Source organism: Lissotriton vulgaris, chromosome 7 (assembly GCF_964263255.1).
Source record: "Lissotriton vulgaris chromosome 7, aLisVul1.2, whole genome shotgun sequence".
In the NCBI taxonomy this organism is placed as follows: domain Eukaryota; kingdom Metazoa; phylum Chordata; class Amphibia; order Caudata; family Salamandridae; genus Lissotriton; species Lissotriton vulgaris.
Genome location: NC_141695.1, coordinates 946,411,066 through 946,438,963, shown reverse-complemented (window position 1 = coordinate 946,438,963; position 27,898 = coordinate 946,411,066). Strand labels below are relative to the sequence as shown.

The window sequence follows — 27,898 nt, the reverse complement described above, 5'->3', positions numbered from 1 at the left end:
AGAATTCTGGTTTTTGAAATGTGATGCACCTGTGTTACCCACCTTTTACCACCTCCCCAAAATCCACAAAAATGCTGAAAAACCACCAGGGCGACCGATCGTATCTTCGATCGGAAGCCTTTTAGAGAATGCATCCCGCTTCATTGACTATTTCCTTGCACCTATTGTTAAAGACCTACCCACATATGTGAGAGACACACAAGATTTTCTCCGTATGATGGATGACATATCTTGGGAGCCCGACATGCTTTTAATCACGCTGGACGTAGTAAATTTATACACATGTATAGAACATGAATATGGTCTAGCAGCTACTAAATGGTTCCTGCATAGGAAGCCAGAGAAATATCGTACACATAGTAGCATGATATTAAGCATGATCCGTTTCTGTTTGTTTAATAGCATGTTTCTTTTTGCAGGTCAAATGTACAAGCAAATCAGGGGTACTTCCATGGGCTTGTGCTTCTCCCCTAGCTACGCCAACTTGTTCGTAGGCTGGTGGGAGAAGCACGAGGCATGGGGAGGAACCAATGAAGCTTGGAGTGAGAATTTGTTATTGTGGACTAGGTACATAGATGACCTTTTTATAGTGTGGCGCGGCGATCAAACCTCGGCTGAGGCATACATCGCGGCTCTGAATGACAACCAGTGGAACTTAATATTTACCAGCACAATAAGTACCACGAGTGTTTGCTATTTAGATCTGGAGGTTTTTGTAGAGAACGGGACCCTCCAAACACGCCTCTATAGAAAGCCTACAGCAGGCAGCGCTGTGCTGCATGCGGCTAGCTACCATCCTAAGAGCCTTATAAAAAATGTCCCATATGGAGAACTCTTATGATTAAAGAGGAACTGCTCAGTAGACAAATATTTTTTAAGAGCAAAAACTGAAGCAGGTGAGAGGTTCAAGAACAGGGGATATTCGACCAACCTGTTTAATCAAGCAGCAAAAAAGGTGTCTACCATTAATAGGAGGGGTCTCCTGGTAGCCAAAGAAAAGCCGAAAGAAGATGACCATGTAAGAATGATCACAACTTTTAATAACAAATCTGGTGATCTGGTCCGCAGCTTCCAAAAGAATTGGCACATCTTAACCACTGATAACGTCTTAAGAAAGCATTTGACAGACAGGCCTTTAATAACTTACCGATGCTGTCAATCGTTATCAGATCATCTGGTCCGCAGCCACTTCTCGTCCAAGCCACAACCTACATCTTTAACTAATACAAAGGGGTTCTTTCCTTGTTTAAGATGCAAGGCCTGCAAAAAAGTTTCGGAGTTCCCAGGTAGACCAGGGGAAGACAGACTGAATAGAAAAATAAAAAATCTCCTCAATTGTAAGTCTAATTATACTATTTATTGTCTTGAGTGCCCATGTAAGAAAAGATACATCGGGAGCACCATTAATGCTACAAAGCTGAGGATCCTAGAGCATATGTGAGCGATCGCAAATAAGGATAAAAACTACCTGGTCGCTCGCCATTTCACTGAATACCATCAGAGTAATAGAGATCTCCTCAGCTTTTATTGCATGGACCAAGTATCCAGAGTAGAACGAGGAGGGGACAGAGAGAAGTCACTCCGAGTTTTAGAGTCAAAATACATCATTGACCTAAAGACCATGACACCTTGGGGTCTGAACAATGACGAGGAGATGTGGGTGCATCTATAAATGGACACATGGGATCATGTGTACCTTGGTTCTGTCTTAGTTGCAGATATGTCAAACATGTTTAACCCCATGCATGCGGCCCAGATTCCCCTCCGGTGCTGGGCCCCAATGCAAACGGGCGTGGTCATGACGGAACGGTTCCGTCATGAGCACAGCTCAACCGATGCTCATGACGGTACCGTTCCATTATGAGCATCGAAGGGGTTAAGAAAAGAAAACAAACAATGAAAGTCTCCCAACCCTCAAGTCTGAAGTTATGCTGCAGCTCTTTAGCATTTTCAATAAAAAGTGAAATTTGCCCCTACAGGGCCACACAAAAAGACACAAAAAAACAAACAAAAAGTCAGGAATAGAACAGTTGACGTTACTTAAATAAAAGACTACACTTGGGGATTCACTCCTGGATGAAACACTATAAAAACAAATAGATCAGAACAAGTGTTCAATTAGTCACTGTTAAAATCGAGATCTGACTTTAAAAAATTATAGTATGTACACAAATGACAAATGTTTGTTGTTCGCAATGAGTTTTAAATTATGCACTTTAAGCACTTTATTGAATTGCCATTCAAAGTTATTGTGAATGTATGTGTATATATGCACTCCAAGATGGCCACCGGCTTTTTAATGTATGAACCTTCTTTTATGTTGATGAATTAATGCAGGTCAGGTGGGCTTTAAAATGGCACCTATTCAAAAACACAAACTGACACTGACGAAGCTTCTATAGCGAAACGCGTCTGTCTGGGGTGAGGGGGTTTGCAATAAAAAAAAGTTCTGAACATCGGATTACCTGCGTGCTTGCCGTTTTTCTGACGGCACAAAGTTGGATCGTGTTGCAATATATATATATATATATATATATATATAAATATTTTGTATTTGCAGGTTACACATTATAATCAACAGCGCTTAAAGGTGCTCTGTAGCCACAAACATCTGAAAGTATACGGCGGTCAACCCATGGTACATAACGTATCATCCAAAACGAGAACAACCCATAACAATGAGAATCCTTCCACCCCCTCCCTTTCCAGAGCCATGGATGCACTACTCAACAAGCACTGGCGTTGCCAATAGGTCTCGCAGTAGGAAAGTTGGAGCTATTGGTTTTGTAAATGACAAAGCCCTTTATGTTTTTAAAATGAAAAATAAATAAAAGGCATTGTTATTTGCAATTGTAATGGTTCCAACTTTCCTACTGCGAGACCTATTGGCAACGTGAGTGGCGTTGCGTGGGTGAGTGGCGTTGCGTGGGTGAGTGGCGTTGCGTGGGTGAGTGGCGTTGCGTGGGTGAGTGGCGTTGCGTGGGTGAGTAGGGTTGCGTGGGTGAGTAGGGTTGCGTGGGTGAGTAGGGTTGCGTGGATGAGTAGGGTTGCGTGGATGAGTAGGGTTGCGTGGATGAGTAGGGTTGCGTGGATGAGTAGGGTTGCGTGGATGAGTGGCGTTGCGTGGATGAGTGGCGTTGCGTGGATGAGTGGCGTTGCGTGGATGAGTGGCGTTGCGTGGATGAGTAGGGTTGCGTGGATGAGTAGGGTTGCGTGGATGAGTAGGGTTGCGTGGATGAGTAGGGTTGCGTGGATGAGTAGGGTTGCGTGGATGAGTAGGGTTGCGTGGATGAGTAGGGTTGCGTGGATGAGTAGGGTTGCGTGGGTGAGTGGCGTTGCGTGGGTGAGTGGCGTTGCGTGGGTGAGTGGCGTTGCGTGGGTGAGTGGCGTTGCGTGGGTGAGTGGCGTTGCGTGGGTGAGTGGCGTTGCGTGGGTGAGTGTGGTGTTGCGTGGGTGAGTGTGGTGTTGCGTGGGTGAGTGTGGGCTTGCGTGGGTGATTTCCCTTTTAATGAATATTTATTTTTTTAATCATGGTGAGCTGGCCACAGACATGTAGCCCCTAAGCACAGACCATACCCTTGTATATAACACCCAGCAATTAAGGTTGTTGCAGGGTTAGAAACAACTCATGCAGCATAAACACAGGCAGGGCAAAACAGTGGTTTCACAGCAGAATCGGCAGTCTGAAAACCGTAGCAAGGCACAGGGTTTGGGGGACGGGCAAGCAATGAAGAGACAGGAAACAAATTAAATGGGGGAGGAGGGGGGCAGGAACGATTGGAAAGCTCGCAGAGGAGGAGAGATAAAAGCTGCAAATGCAGTAATAGAGTGATAGATAGCAAATACAACTTTGCTCAGGGTACTTTATCAATAAAATAAATATTCATCTAAAAAAGTTTGATTGCAAAGCGTCCTGTCCAACTTAATGAGTGCGTGTTGCAAGCTGGTCAATGATGCCACAGAAAGGGCTTAAAAGTTTCCCCTCTTCTAGGTAAGGACATGGATGGCTGCGCACTCTATGCACGGGGAAGGGTGGGTTGAGGGAAACGTTGCATTCGTGCTCGGAGGGTGGGGGAGGGCTCAACACCAATCCGGAAGGTGAGAGCGCTCACTTTGAAGCTCCGTGGGCTCCTGTGGTGACCTCAAACAAAACACGGAGGGAAAAAAATGGTGTGCCTGCAGAAATGTTGTGTGGGGAAAACAAATGTAAGCCTGGGGCCACTAATTACTTCTTAAATCCACTTGGGAACGTAACTGTCAACGGCAAACTGCTATCTGCGCCAGAATAGCAAACAAGAAGATTATGTAAAAGAAAATTCGTTTTTGCAGCTTAGTGGATATTGGGAACGGGTTTAGACGCTTTAACCAACTGTTCTTAAAATCGAGCTTTATTTTCCGCAGCACTGTAAGCATGAACACTCCAAGCAGACAGCCCACAGATGTGCATCAACAGACACACCAGTCACACCAGTCACTTAAGAAATATGCAGTGCACAACTGAGGCAGATCACAACAAGGTAGAAGAGTATTCTTCACGGTAGGATTTAGCATCTTTATCTCCAGTGAGGTATAAAAGCTGGATGATTAAAAAAAAAAAAACACTTAAATAATAATAATGATGATGCCCAGGCCAACGGGTCTGGCTTGCACTGGAGTCCTGACTAAAATATTTAATGGTATCACAGTGAGATAGCATCGCAGAAGACTTTCACAGCTGATCATGAAAAGCATTGCACAAATGAATGCGAGTATCTTTCTATTATAAGTTATTTTAATGGATCAGCAGAACAACAATTATGATGTACATTATGATTTAGACTTGGTATGTTTTCGCTGGAATATAGACATTTGTCCGGAAAAACAGTAATGCAAATAGATTCATGCATTTCTTAGGGCGTACCTGAGTGCCAGGGCTGTGGCCGGAGGGAAGCCGGATGGGGGCAGGAGAGCCTGGTGGGGGGCGGGAATGCGAGCGAGGGGAGGAGAATGGAGGGGGAGGCAAGACAGAGGCAAGGAGTGTGGCAAATGGCCGGAGGGAAGCCGGATGGGGCAGGAGAGCCTACGAATGGCGCTTTCACTCCTGTACACCAGTATTGTGCTCTTTGTAAGCATATTAGAGGCCTTGACGTACAGTGATCTATGACTAATGGACTTGGCTTGAAACTGGAATTATTTCTCAGGCGCAGTGTACAGGATCGGGGTACAGATTTTAATTTTAAGTAGTGAAAATGAGTGGTAATCGGTGCCGTTCACTGAAGAAAAAAGTAAAGTTTCGGGAGAGCCTGGGGCGGGAATGCGAGCGAGGGGAGGCAGGCAGATTACGAGGGAAGCCGGATGGGGGCGGGAGAGCCTGGTGGGGGGGCGTGAATGCACGAGGGGAGGCAGGCGGATTGGGAGGGAAGCCTGATGGGGGCGGGAGAGCCTGGTGGGTGGGCGTGAATGCAAGAGAGGGGAGGTGCTGGTGTGGGAGGGGGGAGTTGCTGGTGTGGGAGGAGTGCTGCTAGGGGAGGAGAAGCCTGATGGCGTGAATGCGAGAGAGGGGAGGTGCTGGTGTAGGAGGGGGGAGTTGCTGGTGTGGGAGGAGTGCTGCTAGGGGAGGACTGGGCTGGGCTTGCATGCGATGCGCGTGCATGTACACGGGAACTGCATGAAAACCACGGGGCTGAAAGCCCTTTGGTTTCAGGATGTTTTCGCCACTTGAATTCTCGCTCCGCTCGATGCGCTTGCGCACATCGATAGGTCGCGAGACCTAAAAAGGTAACGTGCAGAAAACAATAAACATGTATACAACTACAGGGTCAGCAAACAAAAGCTGATATAGTTTCAGGTGAGAACAAGTACCACAAGAAAAGAAACAGCTCGCAATTTAAATAGTAAGAGGTGCCACACCCAGGTACGGGGGAGTGGTCCCAAAGTAAATGCGATTTGGAACAATAAGGCATGCTGGATCAACCATCTATGGAGGAAATTCATCTGATTAGCTCCACATGACCTAATAAATCTTTCCCGGCTGGCCACAGAGTACCACCGCACCTCTCTAACCCTTAGCGTGCGCAAGGCAGTAACCTCCGCTAGGGACCACTTATGTAACCCCCCTTAACCACCTATCAAGTGATGGAGCACTACACACCTTCCAGGCCATTCCAATACTGCATTTGAGCAGTACTAACAAAAGGTCTATAAAACAGCATTTGTGTTTGAGGTTTTTGGTTCTCTTCAATAAGCCCATGACGCAGGCCTCCGGGTCCAGCTGGACCACCTTACCCACAAGTTCCCCTATCTGCCTCATTGTCGCCAACCAATATCCCTGTATCACCAGACAATCAGACTATGAGGTAAAAATCAGCCTGTCATTTCAGACATCTGAGGGACCGATATGATGATCCCAGGAACATTCTAACTATTATCACTGGCAATAAATATATTTGGTACAGATAATTTAGTTGTGTGAATTTAAATCTCTGATTCCTGATAACTATCTGTTGATACCCCAAGGCCATAGCCCATTTCGCATCTGTGAGCTCCCTCTGCAAGCACTGCTCCCTCTACACCTTCTAAGGATCGAGTGATCTATACAATGCCAGGGCTAGGGGTGCATGTAACAGTGTAATCGCATGACTGTAGGTCCCCCCTCAGTGAGTATAGTTCTCAGGGCACAATACCTGGCTGGCTCTGATTCTTCAGCTCGCCATGTGGTTTGATCAGACATCACAGGGCCACAAGGACAACTGCGATGCAGGTGATCTCCTTTAGGGATTCGAAGGTTCACATATTCCCACCTTCATAGAGCCCAGCGAACGTGTTAATTCCAGCCTCTTCCCAGTGCCTTTTGTCAACTATAAGCACCAGCTTTATGAACCAAGGTAAGACACCAAAAAGGTGTTTTCGGGGCATAGCGAGGCAACTCTGCTAGTTTAGTAGTGTATAATTGCCAGCAAAAACTAGCGGAGCAGAACACTCAGATAGGACTCGTTCGTCCTACATCAGGCCGCAACAGTAGACCCTTGATGCCTCCACCAGTTGCTCAACTGCATATTTCTAAGGATCCTGGGCTTCCCGCTGTCTCCAACCCTCTAATTGGGGATATAAATGGTGCAGCGCAGTAATATGGCTCTAGATATGGAACTCCCATACTGCCCTTCATGAGTTGCCTTCTCAGCTTGGCTATGGCAAGCTGCATCCTCTGGGATACCCAAATCAATCCCCCCAAGCAAATTGCTCAAGTCCCTGGAAAAAGATTTGTGTTATATCACTGGAACTTCAACAAAATGATATTGGAGTTGTGGCTGCATATACATTTTCACTATGGCAACTTGTTCTTTTGGGGAGTGAGGTAGCCTAGAACAGAACTTGATGGAGGCCCTAATCCCTGTAATGATTCTTCCAAGGTTACCAGCAATCAGTCATCAGTGTGATATGTGCGCATCTCCAGGAATTTGTAAGTATTTTGTTCCCATTTCAGAGGGAAGTACAGAGGTGCACACTCCAGTTCAATGGGACCTGAGAAAATGGGAAAGAGACAGGGTTTGCCTCAGTTCACCTTCAGCCCGAAATATACTCCAAAGTCATCCATGATTCCTATTATCTCTGGCAAACTATTTTGCATTCACTCAGTTACAATAGGTCATCATACGCATTTAAGGAGACCAGCCTCATCCCCACTAATGCATGTGCTCCCAAAGCAGACACACCAGGGGTTCCACAGCCAACGCAAACAGAAACTGCGAATGCGAATGCGGACATCCCTGCCTCGTTCCCATCTGTACCTCCTGCGGCTTTGAGATAACCTGCTGCGTATACACTCAAACAACTGTGATTGTTTACAGCAAACATATCTGCTTGAGGATATTCAGTCCCAACACCACTTTATGCAGCAGTGCACAAAAAGATCACCCTAGCATGTTGTATGCCTTCTCTATATCAAGAAAGATGACTGCAGCTCACAAATGTGCATGTGACGTTCTATAAAGCACCAGGAAAAGCCTACACAGGTCTAGATGTATGCTTCGATCAGGGATGAACCCATATTGATCTGGGTGAACCAAGGCACTTAAATAGGGCAGTATTGTATTGGTTATGACTTTCCCCTGAATGTTGTATTCCGCGTTCAAAGAGAGAGGCCTATAGGAGCAAACATCCAGTCGGTCTCTTTTACTTTGGCAACCCCACTATTCGTGCTTCCTTAGTGGATTTGAGTAATGGTCACCACTATTGATGCTTCCTTTGTGGATTTGGGTAGCAGTCCCGATCAGAATGTGGTCTCGTAGATAGTCGACAATCTACGGGTTAGCATATCTTTATAGTCAGTATAGAATTCGGTCAGCAGACCGTCTTGCCAGGTGGTTTACCTCTAGACAGCTGGTCAATACAGCCTATTTCTTCAAGGGTAAGGGAAGCATCCATGGTTTCTCCCTGGTCCTCTGACAATTGCAGCATTTGGATGCGCGTCACATAGCTCTCCAGTTGCTCCACAGCGCAGAATCCGGGGGCTGAGTACAGCTCATGGTAAAGGGAACCTAAAGTCACGTTAATACCCAATTGAGTAAGCAAAATCTTCCCAGTAGGTGATTTAATGGCATATATTGGTCTGCGCTCACTTCTCAGTGTGGAGCAACAAGGCCAGAAGGTGGCCAACCCTTTTCCCCTCAACATGCTGGCTGGCCATAAACTCTTTATAATGCACACTCTTGCGTCTCTCTAGCAATTCCATATACTCCTCAGCAGCCTCCAGTTGTTGCCTGTGTGTCCCCATGTCCATCACCCAGTCAGTATCCCAGTGTGTATATTTGCTCCAGGGCTGTTAACTGATGGGCAAGTACAACGTAAATTCCACAAGTAGGTTTAAGAAAAACACCCCACAGAGCTACCTTAAATGCGTCCCACTTGTCAGATACATCTAGGGCTATTCTTTTGCTCTCCTTGATATGAACCTTAAATATGGCGTAACTGGTCCTAGGCTGCTTCTGTTCCGGTTGAGAGATGACCTGGCCTGGCAGATCGGGCTGGACTGTTCTAAATGGAGAAGGTTCAAAACTGATTTGCATATGGATGAGTCCCAAAAGAGGTGACATGATGGACAGAATAAATAGAATTTGGGAAGTGACCCCTGTAATTACTAGTGGCTGAGATTAATTCAAGCATTCCATCTATCACTTTTTACAGATATCATTGTGTTGCCTTAAGTGGGACGGGTATGCCCAGAAGTGGTTCCCCTGGACATAGTGTCACCAGAACCAAGCTATACCTGGCTGATGAGCCTTATTCAAGGTGAAACTTGTCCTAGATTGCTTGTGTTCTGGTCAGTGAGGACCTGGCCTGGCAGTTCTGGCAGAATTGGTTCCATTGTAGCAGGGTCAAGACTGATTTGCATATGGCTGGGTCCAAACTGAGGTGGCATAGTGTGCAAAATAAAGATGGACTGGTATGTGGCCCTGAGTAAATTACCAGTGACTGATATTAATTAAAGCATTGCATCCATCACGTTGTGTACACATCATCCAAAACAGAGTGGCAATTTGAATCAATGTAAGGGATTTAAGTCATTAAGCAGTATGTCTACAAACATTATGGGTTATATTCTTATGAGTTTAAATGCAAATACCTTCCTGTTTTCTAAGGTACAAAATAAAACTAATTACTTTAGTAACGGCTTAAGACCCCTTTGAAAAAATATGACAGGAAATCTAATTAAGATATACTGCATTTAATAATGTTTTTGCACAGGGTTCAGTAATTTAATGCTACCAGGAAGATTACCTTTTTCGAAAGCCACCATACTTGGGAAGTCTCAGATCCCCAATCCTCCTCTCTCAATACCACCAGTCCTGCCAAGTATCACGCATCATGCGTTAGACTAACGTATTTCAGTGTGGTGCTCTGCATCACCGCACTGAAATGCATTGTAACGCATATGCATAGTGCATCAGCAGCCTCACTGAAGCGCTGCCTAAACTATATCATGGAGTTACTGTCAGTGGCAGTGCGCCGCCGGTACGGGAGCACAGTTCCATGCAGGCTTGTCTTGCAGTTAAGGCTGCTGGCAGGCACAGTGCAACAATGTTTCATTATGAATATTTCCTGTGGCGCGGTACTCGCCTCCTGACGTCACGGCAGTGCCCAGTGTAATTACACACCCATTAGTCTGGCGTGGTGGGGGACGTCATGCCCTGCTACCAAAGGAGGGGGAGTTTGTTTTTGGAGGAAGCAGCTCGGTCTGTCTCTGCGTGGCGGCGCCACCTCAATTATGGAGCTCGAAGCTCTGCCTGCTGCATACACCTGCCAGGGCAGCCATTGTGTGCTGGCTCAATAACATTGATGCATTGCAAACATTAACAAATGCCATGAGTCTGCCTTTTTATTTAAATGGGTTTTGATTGGTGGGTTTTGAGCATGTATGCGTCTTTGGGAGGACGTGTGAAGCTTGATAGAATGTTCTGTACATTGGTCATGGAACTTCATCTCCGGTTCATGCCCCCTCGCTGTGTGTCTATCACAAGTAGCTCCTTTTGTGCACGGATCCTTTCTTGGGCGTTTTTTCTCGCACCCTGTTGAGATTGTGGTGAGTGTGATTTTCAGCTCTGAAACGGATATCAAGTAACCCATAAAAACAGCAGTTGGTGTTCCCATATAATTTTGAGCCAATCGTTGTGTTTCAGTGTTACAAGTGAAATTACTAGCACGAATATGTAACATTCATTTGGTTAAAATGCTATTCTGGCTGGAAAAGTAAAGCATGTAAAAAAAACTTGGCAAGTACTGTGCTCTAAACTGCAGAGGTGGGTGAAAGTAAAGGCCTGTGCCAGTACCTTTTTTTGGAATAATAATCATAAATGTGCAAATCATAATCCAAAAATGCACCACAGCGTGTGTGCCATGAGGACTGAGCATAATCTTTACCGCAGAGCGCAGCTGGCTCGTCGCCTTCCTCAAAAGAAAGTGTTCTGAAAGTCAGGTCAGTGAGACTATGCGATCAGCCTAGCTGTGTGTAGTGGTCACTTTAAGTAGCTCGTGGTCATGCATTCAAAACATGACAATAAAAGAACTAGCTATTCGCGCGAATAGTGGATTATTCAACTTTTAACACTGTGGCCTAAATGAGTGCCTCCCACGCTCCGCTTTCTAATGCAGCCCTGCTTACAGCTCATGAGGTCACCGTCAATTGAGTGAGTCTGTGAGTCACTCATCGGATTATAGATTATGAACGTCTTCCAGACTGCTTGATCCATTTTTCCCAATTCGGCTGATAAAAGAATTTCTGATACTTTGAAGCAGTTAATTTAGCCTCAAATTGCTGTAATTTCATATTTGTATATGTTTCCCCCCTCATTGCTTTATTTTGCTCATGAGCAAGTGTCACTCATAGTCGCTGAAATGTCACTCATAATTACACTGTATTTATGACAATGTCACACATAGCAAACTGAAACCTTGGCAGCTATCTACCGGACGACGATAAATCCTAGATAGGAGAAACCCCTTTGCCATATAACACTGCATGCAGAATCTACTGGTCCCCTTAACCCATGGAATCCACTGCCGCCGGGTACCTCTAGTCCTATCAACTCCATTAAGCGATCTGCAGAGGGAATGCTAAATGCCCAGATGTCCACAACTAGAGTCCACTATCACTACAATCACCTGGTTCCCTGGCTCCCAGCAGACTTCTGGCACAGGTGGAGTCGAACCTCTCGCAGGTTCTTTCCCAGCTTTGACCCCAGAGTCCTTACTGTTGCGGCGGCCGCCATCATGTCAGGACTACCGCTCGCTCGACGCTCGTCTATCTTCGACTTCTATATAAAATATGTCCGTTGTCTATTTTGATTGCAGTATCACGGTATCGTTTCACGGCGACATTGCAATACGGGGTTGTGTAAAGTCTGCTTCTTCTTAACTACTGACCGGTTCGATTCGTGCTAAAACTAGAGGATATTCGCGCTCCTGAATTAAAAATTATGTCCACGGGGTATTTTGCGATTTCAACCAGTTCACCCCATAACAAAATGGCCGCCGTGTGCAAACGACCGACTTCTTCAATGTCTAAAAGCCACCCCGGTGTACTCTGAGTTTGATTGCTTTTGTATGACGTCGCGCGTAGTGTGTTGTGGGCGAAAACAGAACCTGGGAGATCGAAGTGTTTATTCTTGGTTTTTGGTTGTTGGCTACTTTATATTGTCGCCAACATGCCGGAAAGAGAGTCAGGTAAGTGTGTAGTTAGGATCAGGAGTGAATGGGAGCGCGGTCAAGAGTACTGAGCATTTTCAGTTCTTTTTCCCTCTGGAAGTCTATTTTTGTGAACCAGGTTTATGAGTCTTTACGGTTGGCTTTGGGCTGCTACCTTCGGTGACATATTTGATTACTAGGCTCTCAAGATTATACATAATGTCATTGGGTGATGACTATTAAAAACGGCTGATATAATCCAAATCCACTACATATGTAGATGCCAGATTTTCAAGTTTACTCCTGTGACATTTCCAGGGTTTCAGGTTGCTTATGTGCCATTTCAATGCTTTTTGTGTGCCAATATGTGATACTTTATTGCAAGTAGATAAAGACAGTATTGTCAGAAATGTTTCTATTGGGCAATGTAGTTGTCTAGAAATTACATTAAAACAACCGCAATACCCCTCAAGTGGTTGCACGAGTTCACAAACTTCCCTGGATTCAGACTTGCCTTTGCTAAAAGGTTAGGACTCGCTGAACGAGTTATTTACTAAGACATTGCGGTTGTGAAACGTGATTATGTCAAACTGTGAACTTTCATCCCCACCCGCAAAAAAAACAAGCATTTACAATGCAACGGTCTCGGCTTTGCAAAAGCTAGAGCTATTGGCATTGTAAATGACAAACTTTTAAATTATGTGTTGGTTTTGAAAACAGATAAATAAATGGCATTGTCTTTTACAATGCCAATAGCTCAATCTCTCGCAAATGCGAGACCTATTGCATTTGCAATGCAATAGGTCGCGTATTTACGCGAGTTTGAGCTATTGACATTGCAAATAACAATGCCAAAACCAAAACATAATAAAAGGTCTCTCACACGGCGGGAGGGAAGGTGAGAGAACGTGGAATATAGTCAGACAGGCAGAGAGAGAGAAAAAAAAGCTGAGATGGCTGTCTACTCTCCCCAGGGCAGAGAGTGGGTGTGGAAGTCGCACTGCTACATCCTGTGCTGCACTAGGTGCGTGTGAGGGTACAGTGCACTCTGGCTGCCACCACCTGCCCTGGACTTGTGCTATGTGATGGAACTTTCCACCCCCGAGGCCGTGCTACAGGTATTGGGGAGGGAGGGATACTCGCGCTGCTGGTCCAGAGCTGCACATCTTCACTGCTAATGGAGCTATGCTGCACCAGTCTTGTGGCGCTATGCTGCACCAGTCTCGTGGCGCTATGCTGCACCAGTCTCGTGGCGCTATGCTGCACCAGTCTCGTGGCGCTATGCTGCACCAGTCTCGTGGCGCTATGCTGCACCAGTCACGTGGCGCTATGCTGAGCAGAGACATTGATTGTCTAGCAGGCCTTCAGCTTGATTGCCAGTTTGTAGCATTCCTGGGTGGGTGGCAGCGGGTGACTGGGTTCGCTCGGCAACTTCCATCTTGAGCCGGGGGGAAGGGGGTAGTGGGGGGGGGGGCATTTGACCCCATGCTGGACTGCATGCAAGGGCCTGGCGAATATACAGGAATGCCGCCGGGGCACGTAAATTAGCCGATTTTAACATATGCTATTTTAAACGCGTAGAACGACTCAAGTACGGTATTTGGTGCTACATAAAACCGGTTGACAGGCCGCCTTTGGTAGGTTTAATCATATAGGTGTTCTTCTTTCCCCGTCAGTCGTCCTTCCCTGAAATCATCAGTCTGGGTGAGTCGGCGGGACCCTGGTGAGGTGTTTAGGGCTCCCTTCGGAACATACCGAGGGAGGTGACGGAAGGTTACGGGAGTGGGGCTATGGGGAGTGGTTGCCTGGGGTGGTGTCAATCCTTGTACACAGTAACCTGTGGGTTCCCCCTAGCCCGGGTAGCAAACAAAACGCCTTATGAGAAAAACACACTACACATACTCCTATTTTGGCTGCAGACCTGCATTACACAAAAACGCTGCCTGCATGATAGCAACTAATCCTTTCGGGGTGGCGAGCCCCCGGGTGCCTCTGCCGGCCCCGGCTCGTGTGACCGCATCTCACGGCAGTAGAAGAGAGGCTCACATGGTTGAGGGAATTCGGGCCGCTGCAGCAGCCGTGTGTACCCTGCAGGCTACCCTGGCTTCCGTCCCTCAGAGGGCGGGGCCACCGAGCAAGTGATAAACTATCCGCCGTATTCATGCTTCGATTTAAGCCTCAACTAACGTTCGCCACAAACAGATAAAAAAACAATCATACCTGCCAACAGACGTGCTCCCGGACTCGACTTCTTCCGGCGGCGGTCGTCCAGAAATGGCGACACAAAAGCGGCACCATTTTTGCGATTCGGGGGCGTAGTTTTAGCAGATGAATGACGGATGACGTCACGGCTAAAAATCTGCAAAAAACACGCCCCCGAATCGCAAAAAGACGGGGCTTGAACAGAGTGACGCCCCTGTCCTCCAATGGCTGGCCTCCGTTTAGGAAGCCAGCCAATCGAGAAGAGGGGCGGGTTCAAGCCCCACTGTAGCCAAAACATAAAATCTCAGGCTCCGCCCACACTGCTTACGCAGTGTGACGCTAGGCCCGAGACCTAAAAACGGGGCTCTTGCACATTCCGCTCTCGCCTACGCATACCAGTTGAATTGGCAAGTATTTGTGTTACCTTATACGGTACAGAATGACTGAGTGATATGCTTGAGCATGTTTTTCCACCTGTCACTTACTAATCAGCATAAATCCCGCGTTAACCGGTCAATGGATCTTTGTTGTCAGCTGAGACTCAAAGTTGAGTTCTCAACATAAATTGTTATCATCATTGCTGCAGCTCAGTCAATAATGAGAGTTTAGTTTCAAATCTTTTAAGCATTCAGTCTTCTATTAAGATATTCTCAAAATCTCATCATTAAAGATTAGCATAATCAGTCAATTAATATTTAGCAATTACATGTCAGTTCAGTAAAAATCAAAATAAAGCATCAATACAGTAATTGTAACAAGCGCATTCCATAAAGAAACTTCCCTATTCTAAGCTAAGTCAAGATCAGTGTGAGAAGGTTTAAAGGTGTCAGTTCAGATATCTATGAAGGGTTATGATGAACGAATCAAGCATAAGCATGAATCTTCTGCAAAAGAGCTGGAAAGTATTTCTCCGCTTTAGGAAAAGCTGATCAAGAAATAACAAAGACTTCTCAGAGATGTTCAAGAAACTCAGTGCAGTCTCCTCTCAGAGAGTTAGCGAAAGGGGGCACATCTAAAACCTACATTTTCTATGTTGCGTCCCTAATATTCTTTCCTCTTCATGTTGAACAATAAGATTCAAGCCTGCTCCTGGGAACAGGTCTACTCCCCATCGTCACACTAGAGTACATTCGTCTTTTAAACATGTGTCTTTGAACATTGCAGCACATCCTTTCTTGTTTCACAGAACTTCTTTCTGTAGATTATCCGCCCTGTCGTCTACCTCTTCTGCTGTGTGAACATCACTATCAGTTATCTGATACAACAAATGTCTATTCAGTAGATAATAATATCATCTCCATAGCTGGATACTATGGCCCCAATTTAGACGATCCGCTCTCACTCCAAAAATTATACTCAGAGCTTCTATCCATCTCTGGCTCCATAATCCTAGGTGGAGACTTCAACATCCTATTGGATCCAAAAACGGACAGATCGCCACCTAGTAAACATGTGAACCTACCTAAGATGAGGGAATGGCTAGGAGTCTATAAAAAAGACTTAGACTTGACAGACATTTGGAGACAAAAGGGGGACAACAAGCAACCATTCACATATCATAACAAAAAACTGGGCCATAGATCCAGGATTGATTTCTTTTTGGTAAATAAGAGCTTATCAAAAAGCGTCAGAAGCATCGAACACATACCAGCGCATTTATCTGACCATTCCGCAGTTCAAATATCCCTAAATATCACAAATAACGACCAACCGCCGAGATGGACAGTCGATCGGACTATATTAACTGACCCACAAAGCATCGAAGAATTAATAAAGACCTCTGATATTTTCTTTGAGGAGAATCAAATTGGAACATCAAAACAAATTATCTGGGACACATATAAGGTGGTTACCAGGGGGAAGCTGTTAAGTCTGGGTGCTTACAAATCTAAAATCAAGAAACAGGAAATCAGAAACATGGAAAACGGCATTAAACAATTGGAAGAGCAAATTATGACAGGAACCTCCACAGAACCGAAAGATCTATTGGAAAAAAAGGTCCTACAACTCAAGGAGAAACTAACCGATTATCTGGAAAATATAGTGAGAAAAAAATGGGTAGCAAGCAAACTGTCAAACCACGAATATGGGGAAGGATGCGGAAAAATGATGGCGTGGAGAACTAAAACAGACCAGACAAGGAATATAATATCCTGTATTGAGAACAACCAAGTGATACTGAGCTCTGACGACTCCGTGATAAAACAGGAGTTTGCATCTTTTTTTCTCCAATCTATATAAAGAAGACATAAACCCAACCGACGACCAAATCAGAAAATATCTAGATACCGTCTCACTACCATCACTAACGAAGGAGGAGGAGAATGAATTAAATAACGAAATCAAAGCGAAGAAGTAAGAGCGGCGATAAAGAATTTGAAAAGAGGTAAAGCTGCCGGCCCGGATGCTTTGCCAAACGAATTTTACTTAGCACTGAAGGAGTCAGTGGTAGCCCACCTAACAGATTTAATAAATAAAGTATACATGGAGCAGGAAAATATTCCTGATTCCTGGAATGACGCCACGATCAATATCATCTTAAAACCAGGAAAAAATCCGAAGCACTTTGAATCCTACAGGCCTATTTCGTTGCTAAACTGTGACTACAAAATCTTTATGCAAGTCATAGCAAAGAGACTATCCACAGTAATACCAAAATTAATTCATCCTGACCAGAAAGGATTTATAAAAGGCAGACAATTAGACGAAATAACACATGCACTTTTCGCAACAATTGACATAGCCACTGTGAAAAAATGCCTTTAACCATAATCACCTTCGATGCAGCCAAAGCATTCGATAGAGTAAACTGGGCCTTTTTAAATCAAGTCATCAAAAAATATAATCTAGGGAAAAGATTCAGCAGCACGATAAAAGAAATTTATAAAAAACCAAGAGCAAAAATATTAATCAATGGATCACTCACCAGCAACATTGAAATACAAAGAGGGACAAGACAGGGGTGTCCATTATCCCCCCTCATCTTTAATCTTTACATCGAGCCACTAGCTTGCTCCCTGAGAAAACACACCTCAATATCGCCCTCAAGCTATCATATGTGGTCAAAGAAAGTGGTACTTTACGCGGATGACTTGATGATATTTACAGATAATTACGACAATTCCTCCAACGCAATCGAAGACACAATCTCTAAGTTTGGCAACGTATCCGGATACTTAACAAATCAAGCAAAAACTGATGCCATGAGTTGGAACACACAACCCAATACTACATATTCCAGAAATAAAATACCTGGGGATTAACCTGGTCAACGAGTTGGAGAAAATCCCCCAACTAAACTTGAGCAGAGTCCTCACAGAAACAAGAAGACTACTTAAAGTGTGGGATGGGCTACCTTTAACCTTTCTGGGAAGATCTAACATTTTAAAAATGTCAATCCTACCTAAGTTCACATATTTATTTAACACCATTCCCCTAGAATTCCAGAAAGACGCACTGAAGAAAATCCAGGGTGAATTAGCCAGCTTCATCTGGGCGTCTAAAAGTACGAGAATCGCATTGAGCAAACTAAGGAGGAAGAAAGAACAAGGAGGAATAGCCAGCCCAGATCTTTTTGAATATTACAGGGCCTTTCATTTTAAGAACATGAGACCCTTACTAAGAAAATATCAATCCTACCCAAATTTCTAACAGAATATGACAGGCAAAGTTGATCATTTCTTATTCAAATTCGGCCATCCAAAATATTTTAAGAAAATAAAACTAAAGATCTTATACAACGCTGCAAAAATGTGGTACCAAATTAGGAACACAGTAAATATACCATACCACAGCAATATGGCACCGATATGGGATTCCCCGGGCACACCTGACTGTCTAAAAGATTCCCTGGCTCTACCACTAAAAATAGCTAGAATCAAAACTTGGGGGCAACTCCTAATAGACAACGCCATAATTACGTGGGACCAAATTTTCTCAGCCACTAACTCAAACCTATCTAAATTCAAGTTTTACCAGCTGACCAGCTGGACCAAATCCTTAACGGAAAAAAAAGGGCAATGAAAGATTAGAGAAAGAAATGATAAAATCCTCAACAATAAAAAAAGAAATATCGAAATGGTACTGGGCCCTTTGTAGAGGCCGGAGAGGAAGACTGCCCAGTCCCTGAAACAACATGGAGGAAAGATATGCCTGAACTAGACTTTCATACTCTCTGGCAAAAATCTTTTGAAAATTGTTGGTCTAGCCTGAAAGCAGTAGCCCTGAAAAGAAATCACTTGTTTACAATCCATAGGTCATACTGGACCCCAAAAAGACTATCAAAATTTAAAGGAGCTAACATAAAGTCTTGCCCCAAATGTGGATTGGAGAAGGCGAATGACATCCTTATGTTCCAGGAATGCCCACTACTTACAACCTTTTGGCATGAAGTCGGTAAGACGATAACTATGGTGTTGGGTCATCACATAGATGTATGTATTACTTTAATTATCTTTGGGATCCATCTTACAAGGGAAATGGAGATAAGTAAATTGACTAAAAAACAGGAAAAGCTACTGTTTGTATTAATACTGTTGGCAAGAAGAGAGATTTGTATCCACTGGATTAAACCAGCACCTCCTTTGCACGCAAACTGGCTAAACTCGATATTAACAACGAATAAATTGGATAGGAAAGGGCACATAAGCAAAAAGTCAAATTTCTGGTAACTATGGGAACAGTACTTCCAAACAGCTAACTAATACCTCTGTAACATCCGCTAATCACATCCAATGATTAAAGCGATGACAATAATTCAGGTGAAATAATCTCTTCCGAGTAGCCAGGATGGCTAGCTCCCCTCCTCTACAAGAATCAGAATTATTGACAATGATAAAGGATAAACGAGAAATCTGTTTACAATCAACACGGAAAGGGATACTCCCCAACTAAGTCAGAGATACACGGGTTAGTGATGGCACAGAACGTTGAAATAACAGACTCCCGAAACTCCTTATACATACAATCGCAGAATGAGGATAAAAAAAACAACAAATGTCTATTCATTAACTAATAATCACTAGCTTCCAAAACTGCAACACCTGCAGCAAAGAGGAGATAAACATCATGCTGAACTGTAGTTTAAAGTGATAAAACAAGCATTTCAGTACTAATGAATATTCACAGTAAATCATGGCACCTTTAGCAATGTCAACTTAACAATAATACATGCTTCATTACTATATTATGGTATTTAAGTATGGTTGCTTACTAAAATATTTGCATTAAACATACTACATTTTAGATGTAAATTCTGCACGTTGCATTTTTAATAAAGCGTTTTTGTAAATCATTAAATTTGCGTTAGCAGTTTCCCCCCTTCTGATGGGTGAAAAAGCATCACAACGCTGTTACGCTCCGCTGAAATCGGGCTTTGTAGCACTCCATAGAGGCATTAGGCCTCTCTGGTGGGAACCCAATGATGAAGCATGTCGCCAACTAGGTTGGTGAGTGGGGGTTCTTTTTACACTAAATAGTGATTATCTCTGCCTATTTTCCATTCTTTATGGTTCCACTCTTTTGTGGTTTCGTTATTGTGTACCAGGGGGTCTAAGAGTTACTCATTTGTTCTACCCTCCCCCTCTTTTGTTTGATAATTCTGATCTAAAGAAATACCATGCAGTGCCTTGATTTATTGCTTGTGGGTGTAAATTCATACTTTTCTGAAGAGGTACTTTTAAAATAGTCATGTAGTAATTGGGAAAATAATATTCAAAACGTTCCTGTCTATAAAATAAGCTAGCAGTATACTACATGTAATTGCATATGATAGTAGGATGTGGTGATGTCACCTCGTCCACAACTGAAGAAGGTACGTGTGTGTGTGTGTGTGTGTGTGTGTGTGTGTGTATATATAGCAATCCTTGGCATCTAAAGCATGTGTATATTCTCGAACTAGCCTAGAATATATGTTAGTTGAAAAATCTTTTTTTTAATAATCTACAAATGAAACTTTCAGTTTTGTTTAATCTATTGTGTGTGCATATGTTGTAGTCTCAGACGTAGATGCAGGCATTCCTGGTGAAAAATTTATCCAACTAACAGTGTTCTGATTACTAATAATGTAACTATTAAAGTCACGCCTACAATGATCCTACATCTAGCTTTGATAAGGAAACACATGTTTGTCTACAGTCATACCTTCAGTAGAATATAGCAGTATGCAGATTAAATTCTCTGCCTTAACTTCTACTTGCAAAACACACAAGATGATGGACGGAATGTTGCACAATGGCAAAACATTCACCCCCAGTCACAGATCTGGGTTTAATCCATCGTTATTTTGCTCACCAAGCCACCCCAGTTCAGACATGGCCACATGCAAATCAGTCTTGACCCTGTGCCTCTTGGGAACAGTCCAGCCCGAACTGCCAAGCCATGTCTTCCTTGGACCGGAATCAAGCATCCTAGGACCGGTTTCTGGCTATCAGCCGTCTTGTGGCTGGGGTGGCTTGGTGAGCAAAATAACGATGGATTAAACCCAGATCTGTGACTGGGGGTGAATGTTTTGCCATTGTGCAACATTCCGTCTTGTGTGTTTTGCATAACTTCTACTTGTGCAAAAAGCAAAACTTGTTAGTGATTAATTTGTAATTATTTCATACAGCTTGTATACAGAAATCTTCTTGAGTAATCCCTAACCCTACTCCATTTTTAGGTCTCTCCTGGCGAAAGCAGCGCATGCACTGCTCTCTCTATTGCGAGTACCTTTTGTAATCGATTCTTGCGAGGGCTTTCATGCACACGTCTGCATGGACAAACATGGCTGCTCTTGCCATTTGTCCATAGCAGACAGCATGCGCGTGTCTGTAGTTCGTAGGGACTGTGGACAGTCCAACGCCATTTTGCAATGTCATAGCAATGGAAATGCTGTTTCCTGTATGGAGTGGAACTTGGTGCGCATTCTTCTAGTGTGTTTTGGTTGTTATTTATTCTTACCGGCACGTTTCTTAAAAATGCCGCTTTCACTACACAGCTTGCTGTAAAAATGCTGGTTCAGTGTGCAGGTTTAGATTTATTTCTCCTGTTTTTATTTGCTTAACTAGGGTGTGCACCATTTGTTAAGGCGTGCAGTGCGGCGTCAATGGCAACAGCCGCAACTCTCACCTCACATGCAAGCACGTCCAAGAACTAATTAAAACAGCGTCTAGATTTAGAGGTTGTGTTATTAACAATAGCTATTTACTTTAGCACAGTGCAAATAATGCCAACAAATGCAAAACCAACCCTACTGGATAGTAAAATCAGTGTTTAAAAAATATATTTCAGGTTATTGAAGGAAGACACCGTGAGCCAATGGATATGAGGCATTCATAGAAATAACTTCAAATCACATGCATACATTGGCAATGTTTTTTCCTAGCTGTGCTCTTTGAAGTCGATGATACAGCTCAGTGGCATTAGTACCGTCTATAGAGACCAATTCGCCACTTCCAGGTCACGTGCACCTTTCCAAAGGCCACTTACACTTTTCACTTCTGAGGCCCAACAAATGTGCACCGTTGTGAAGGGCAATTATGGCACCTAGTATTAATGTAACAAAATACAATTTCGTTACAGTTTAAAGGATTTTCTAATGTTAGTGTTTTAAATATATAAAAGGTGGCATTCCTTTGATTCAATTCAGCAAAATGCCTAGATCAATTTGTCAACACAACAGGAAAGATCTCAATGTTTGACCAGTGATGTTATTTCTTAATACCATCCTGTTTTATGAGACGTTGCCCAATCCGCTGAATCGCAAAGGACCAGCAAACAATTTCTCACTCATAATATTGAAATTAATTTGATTTAGTCACTTGTACGATTGACTCGTTGCTGTCAAGGGTGGGCTTACAAGTTCAACAAGCATTGAAAATGCAACAGGTCACGCCTTTGATTAAGTTAAAGCCATTTGCTTAGCTAATGGTATTGTATAGCAAAGCAAATGGCTTTAACTTAATGGAAGGCATGACCGATTGCATTTTCAATGCTTGTTTTCTAAATGTTAACCTTACTCTTCAACTCCAACCTTGGACTAGAGAATTATTTTCAATTCTTTTAAATTGTTTTATTACTTATTTGTTATTATTACAGTCTCTTTTGCCTCTTGACTTTTAACACAGTGAATCACTTGTTGTTGAAGCTGTTTTCAGTCTCAAGTTCAAGTAATAATGTTCATCAAGTTCTCAATTACAAAATTTGTTTCAAACAACTCGAAGCTCAGTTCATCTTGACTTTGATTTGAACCAATTGGCATATTTCTATAATAGTAGGTCCATTCAGGTGCTGAATACCTTCGACGAGGTACTCTTGCTCTTTTGGATTTCCTTAGTGTCTGCTTATCCTTTTCTGTGTCACTTATATCACTAGATTTTGTGTTTTCGATGACTGTAGGTGGTGTACCATCAAATACACATGTGATTTCAATTGTCTTTTACCACTTGGCCATTCATATCTCCAAATTTGCCCTTTTTGTCTCACACTGGTTCTTTCATCTGGATCATTCAGTTATCTTTGTGAAACTTCAAAAGTTTCTTCAGAAGGTACTTCCAGACCACTCTGTGAGATTTCAGGAACTTGCACTGATATATATGAGAATCTGCTGTTCTTCACCCCTTTCTTGTTCTTCTTAATGAACTATCACTGGTGCTCGCCAACCTGGCTCAAAGAACAGTAGCTCTTCACCTGGACACCATACGCTGAGTGTGCAATGCATGCACCCAATTAGGTATCCCACCACATTTGACAGCAGTGTTTGTAATCAGAATGAATTGGTAGGGGGGCCTTTCCACCTTACCTCCAAACAGGACTTCTACACATGTTTCTTTACCAGTACTCAGTCACCAGGGTTAAGGTCATGGCACTGCTCTAGATGTGGTTTGGCAGTTGCAGCTCCAACCTGGTGAGAAACTGAATGCACCATGTCAGCCAATCCTTTGCAGTAATCTGGTATCATGTCATCTGTGATGTTCACATGTGCATTTGCAGATACAGCAGGCAGTCTCATTGGACATCCCATGAGGGTTTCGTAAGGCAATAATCATGTTCTCCTGGCAGAAGTACTTCGAAGACTCTTCAGAACTAATGGTAATGCATCTGGCTATTTCAGAGAAGTTGAAGCACAAGCTTTAGCCAATCAAGACTTCAAGGTTCTGTTTACTTGTGGACAGTAGCTACAGTTTAATCTCCTTTCCACTTGAAGAGTCACACACAGCATTTTAAGGACCTCGTTATTAAAAATGAGTCCCTCAGTCTGACTCTAGAGAAACCGGAAATCCGTATCTATCAGTTCACCCAGAAGCAGTTTAGCTACAGTAAGACTGTAATTTCTCTGCATTGGATAGGCTTCCACCCATTGAGAGAAAAATCAAACTATAACAGGAGGTATCTCAGCCCGTTACATGCATGCATCTAGATAAAGTCCAACTGCATCCTATTGAATGGTCCACCTGAGCTCCCTACATGACACATGGTTACTGGTGTTGTTCTTCTTACATTCATCTGTTGGCATATTAAACATCTGTGGCACAATTTTTCTACTAGAACTCTGAATCAGGGTTGAACCAAATCTGTCTAAACAGACGGCAATAAGGTTGCTGGATTCAGCATGCAACATCTCCGGAGTATCTCCGGAGGTTCATGTTTTGTGAGTCTGTCAAATACTTTGCTTTAGTTCGGATGAGCAAAATCTCCATCTAATATGGAACCATCACTGTAAGATGATTTTCCATCACCATCCTCTCACATCTCTCAATACTAAGACCAACTGCCGAAACCGCTTTAAGGCAGCCAGGCAATCCTACAGCAACAGGGTCAAAAGTAGTTGAAAAATATGCCACAGGTCTTCACGAATTTCCATGCATCTGAGTAAGCCTCGAGAGAGCGAAGCCCTCCCTCTCACTGTAAAATAAAGTGAGCATCTTTTTGTAATTAGGCATTCCTAGTGTCTGGGCACGACAGAGACTTTCTCTCTACTCTAGGAAAGCTTTCAAGCAATTCTCCCATGGAAGCGGATCAGGCACATCTTTGTGAGTCAGCCTCTATAAAGGTTTGCACACTAGCGAAACGTTGGTATCCACTGTCTACAGTAACCAACCATTCTCTGGAGCATCCTGACTTCTCTCCCAAGTTCAGAGTGGATTCATTGTCAAAATAATCTTGACTCTCTCTTGTGACTCATTTCTCATACTCTTCTCAATTATGTGCCCCCAAAATTGGATTTCTTTTTGACAATATTGCAGCTTGTTAGGAGACACCTTATGTCCATTCTCAGCTAAATGATTCAGTAGAGCTATTGCATTCTGTTTACAAGATAGTGATTCAGTAGAGCTATTGCATTCTGTTTGCAAGCTTCTTGTGGATTTGATGCCACAAGCAGGTCATCAATTTACTGTACAAGAACTGAATTACAAGGCATCTGCAGAGTTTTTTGATTATTTTTCAAGATCTGATTAAAGATTGATGGACTCTCTGTATACCCTTGTGGAACTCAGCACCATGCCAAGACTCTAGCTCTGAACATGAATGAGAACAAGTACTGGCTGTCCTCGTGCAACGGAATAGAGAAAAGGGCTTGACAGATATCCACACCTGTAAACAATTTTGCAGTGCAAGGGATCTGGAAAAGTATTGTTGCTGGATTTGGTATCACAGGACTACATGGAACAACTCGGTAATCAAATTTCAAAGATCCTGTACAACCTGGTATTACCCATTGGGGTTTCTGTAAACCCATATTAGGCGAATTGCAAGGATGTCCAAAAATCTCTTTTAATATTCCCTGTTTTAGGATGTTCTCAATCACTGGTGGTGTTCCTGCAACTGTTTCAGGTGTCCAATTATAAGGTGGTGTTCTTGGGAAAATTGCATTTGGTTTTACTGTAATTCGGATTGGCTCTACACCTTTAATCAGTCAGATGTCCTTTCCTGTAAAATCCCATATATAGGTAAGTGCCTTTTTCAACATGGTCAACCCTACTTTTTTGCCTGGTATTTGATGTGATTTCGACTGGAAGTGCACTGGATTCCTGCTAACCTGGTCCCCAGTGCCAGATTTCTTTCCCAAAACTGTGCGATTACTTACCCAATTGGCAATACCTTTTAGTACCCTCTGAAATTCCCTAGTAAATGGTACATCTGGTACCTAGGGCCTGAGGTACTAAAGAGGGTGGTCTCCAAGAGCTGCAATATAAATGTGCAACCCTAAGGGATGCCTCACCAAGCTCATGCAAACTGGCAATGCAGGCTGAGTGTCTTGGTGCGAACAAAAGTGAAAACACAACATGGCACACAGACTGTGGGCCATGCCGGCTGATGCTGCTTGCTGTATAAGTAAGTCACCCCTACAGTCGGCCACATCACCCTAAGGCAGGGTCCACTGCACTTCATGTGAGGGCAGGCATAGCTGCCTGAGCGGATATGCCCCAATAATGGTCTGTTCCATTACTGCCAGTACAAGTGATCAGGGATGCAATTTTAAAGCATATGCTGGACACTGGTGAAACCAAGTTCTCCAGCTACATAACGGCTTCACTGAAAATAGGGATGTTTGGTTTCAAACATCTGCCAGTGTCGGATTTAGCAATAGATGCCTACAGAGAGAGGTGGCCCCTGAAAACCTACCTGCTACTGGTGTTTTGACTGACTGGTTTTCACCAGCCTGCCACCAGAGACGAGTTTCTTACCTCCAAGGGTGAGGGCCTTTGCTCAAAGGGGGCCAGAAACCTAGCCTTCTCGAGCAGGGGTTGTTTTCATCTCCTCCCACAAGATGACCTGCAGATTAGCATCCAAATTAGGGGAGCGTCAAAGGGTATACCGCCTCTGGTATATGAATCTGGTTTCTCTCACAGGAGAAGAAGCCGACCCCCTTTGTCCAGAGCATTAGCTAGTCCGATAGGCGTGCCCACCCTCAGGCTAGTGCCACCCCTAAGGTGGGCTACCTGAAGTGGGGGCGACTTTTCAAAGTCAGCCATCTTGATGATGGTAAAATCAGGAATTCTGGGATAGGGTAATGACCGCCCTCCCACCCCCCAGGAAGTGGTCATGTATGGGGTGTAGTGACCCCAAGGGTAGGTAGCCCATTGGCTACTTGGCTACTACCCTACACTCATCTGGTGCCCCTAAATTCAGTATTTAGGGGAGTCGGCACCAGAGAATCAGATCCTTCCCACCAAAAGAAGAAGGGCCAAAGAGCTGCGGAAGCAAGAACTGCCAAATAATCAACTGACTTGGCACCAGCCCTGCCAGCCTGTTCTCGACAATTGCGGCAAAGATGTCTCGCCCTGCAAGCTGCTGATCCTCCAAAGCCTGGGAGGACTGCCAGCACTTCTCCAAGGACACAGGACCTCCTGTGGTACAGAAAGCTGTTCCCATGTATCTTGCAGGTACCAAAAAATGAATTTTGAGGCTCCAAAACCGCGAAAGCCCAATACCAGAAAGCACCACTGCACCCAAGCTGCCAAGCCCGAGCTAAAGTGGGCCAGCACAGTCCCCCGATTCTTCAGACTCAAAGCCCACCTGGGGTTGCACCGCTGGGGACTTCTTGATACCATTTACACATAGAGTACCTAGGGGTCAACAGAAAGAACATGAAACTCAACTGCGGCAGCAAGAACTTACATTATATCACAAGTGTGTGGAACAAAAAAGAGGAGTGAAAATACAGATTATAAATGTAAGCACTCCACGGGCTAGAAAAAATTCCCATCAGATAGCCACTCTGTACCGCCCTTATTTACATCATTTGGGTACTCCTTGCCCAGGAGATGGAAAAGGAAGAGGTCAATAAATGTTATTATGACCTATTGTGATGTAAAGAGTTATGTGTTAATGGAGGGGTGCAGAAGTAAGTTTGACTTGAAAGTTCTGTGGCTACTGAAAAATAGCAGTGTCCAAGAAAAGAGTGATCGTGGTGAAGATAAAATTGGATATACTAGATGAAAAATAAGTTTAATTGTGTCACCCAGTCTCCCAAGGTTAAAAAAGTGCACCTGGGCAAGGAGTTCCCAAATGATGTAAATAAGGGCGGTACAGAGTGGCTATCTGATGGGAATTTTTTCTAGTAAATAATCATGGCACCTTTAGCAATGCAATTAAACAATAATACATGCTTTGTTGCTATATTACAGACCTATAGTATTCAAGTGTTGCTTACTACAATTTTTGCATTAAACACTACATGTTTAAGTGTATATTTTGCAAATATTTACATTCGTGTTAGCAGATGTCGCCCATTCTCAGAAGGACTAGTACATTGTTTATGGTAACCACAGCGTGCCACAAATAAACGCATCAGAATGCTCTTGTCAAATGTGTTTTCTCGTCGTAACGGATGAGATGCAATGATTAGCATGACATGAGAGGAGTCATTTGCACTGCAGGATATTGAGGCTCGCACAGTGGTGCTTGTGCAGCAGCATGTCATGGCTTGGTTCAGCAATCTTTCCCGAATAGCGGCCAAGTTGTTCAATGATGTGATGTCTTCAGAAAGTACTGGCTTGGTTGCCTTTCATATTTTCGTGACTTGTAGTTTGGCCTTGGAACATCAGAACTTTTA

The 27,898-nt window shown here is 43.7% G+C and overlaps 2 protein-coding genes across 2 annotated transcripts in view; one reads left to right on the top strand and one right to left on the bottom strand.

Moving 5' to 3' along the window:
- The window catches only part of NDUFA2 (NADH:ubiquinone oxidoreductase subunit A2), a 123,255-nt gene extending 111,200 nt beyond the window's left edge, over window positions 1-12,055 (bottom strand). Inside the window, exon 1 of the mRNA XM_086931386.1 lies at window positions 11,638-12,055. Coding sequence (XP_086787512.1) covers window positions 11,638-11,747 — 110 coding nt within the window. The 5' untranslated portion in view covers window positions 11,748-12,055. The remainder of the gene's footprint in view (window positions 1-11,637) is intronic.
- IK (IK cytokine) overlaps window positions 12,023-27,898 on the top strand; it is a 184,127-nt gene continuing 168,251 nt past the window's right edge. Inside the window, exon 1 of the mRNA XM_086931381.1 lies at window positions 12,023-12,198. Coding sequence (XP_086787507.1) covers window positions 12,180-12,198 — 19 coding nt within the window. The 5' untranslated portion in view covers window positions 12,023-12,179. The remainder of the gene's footprint in view (window positions 12,199-27,898) is intronic.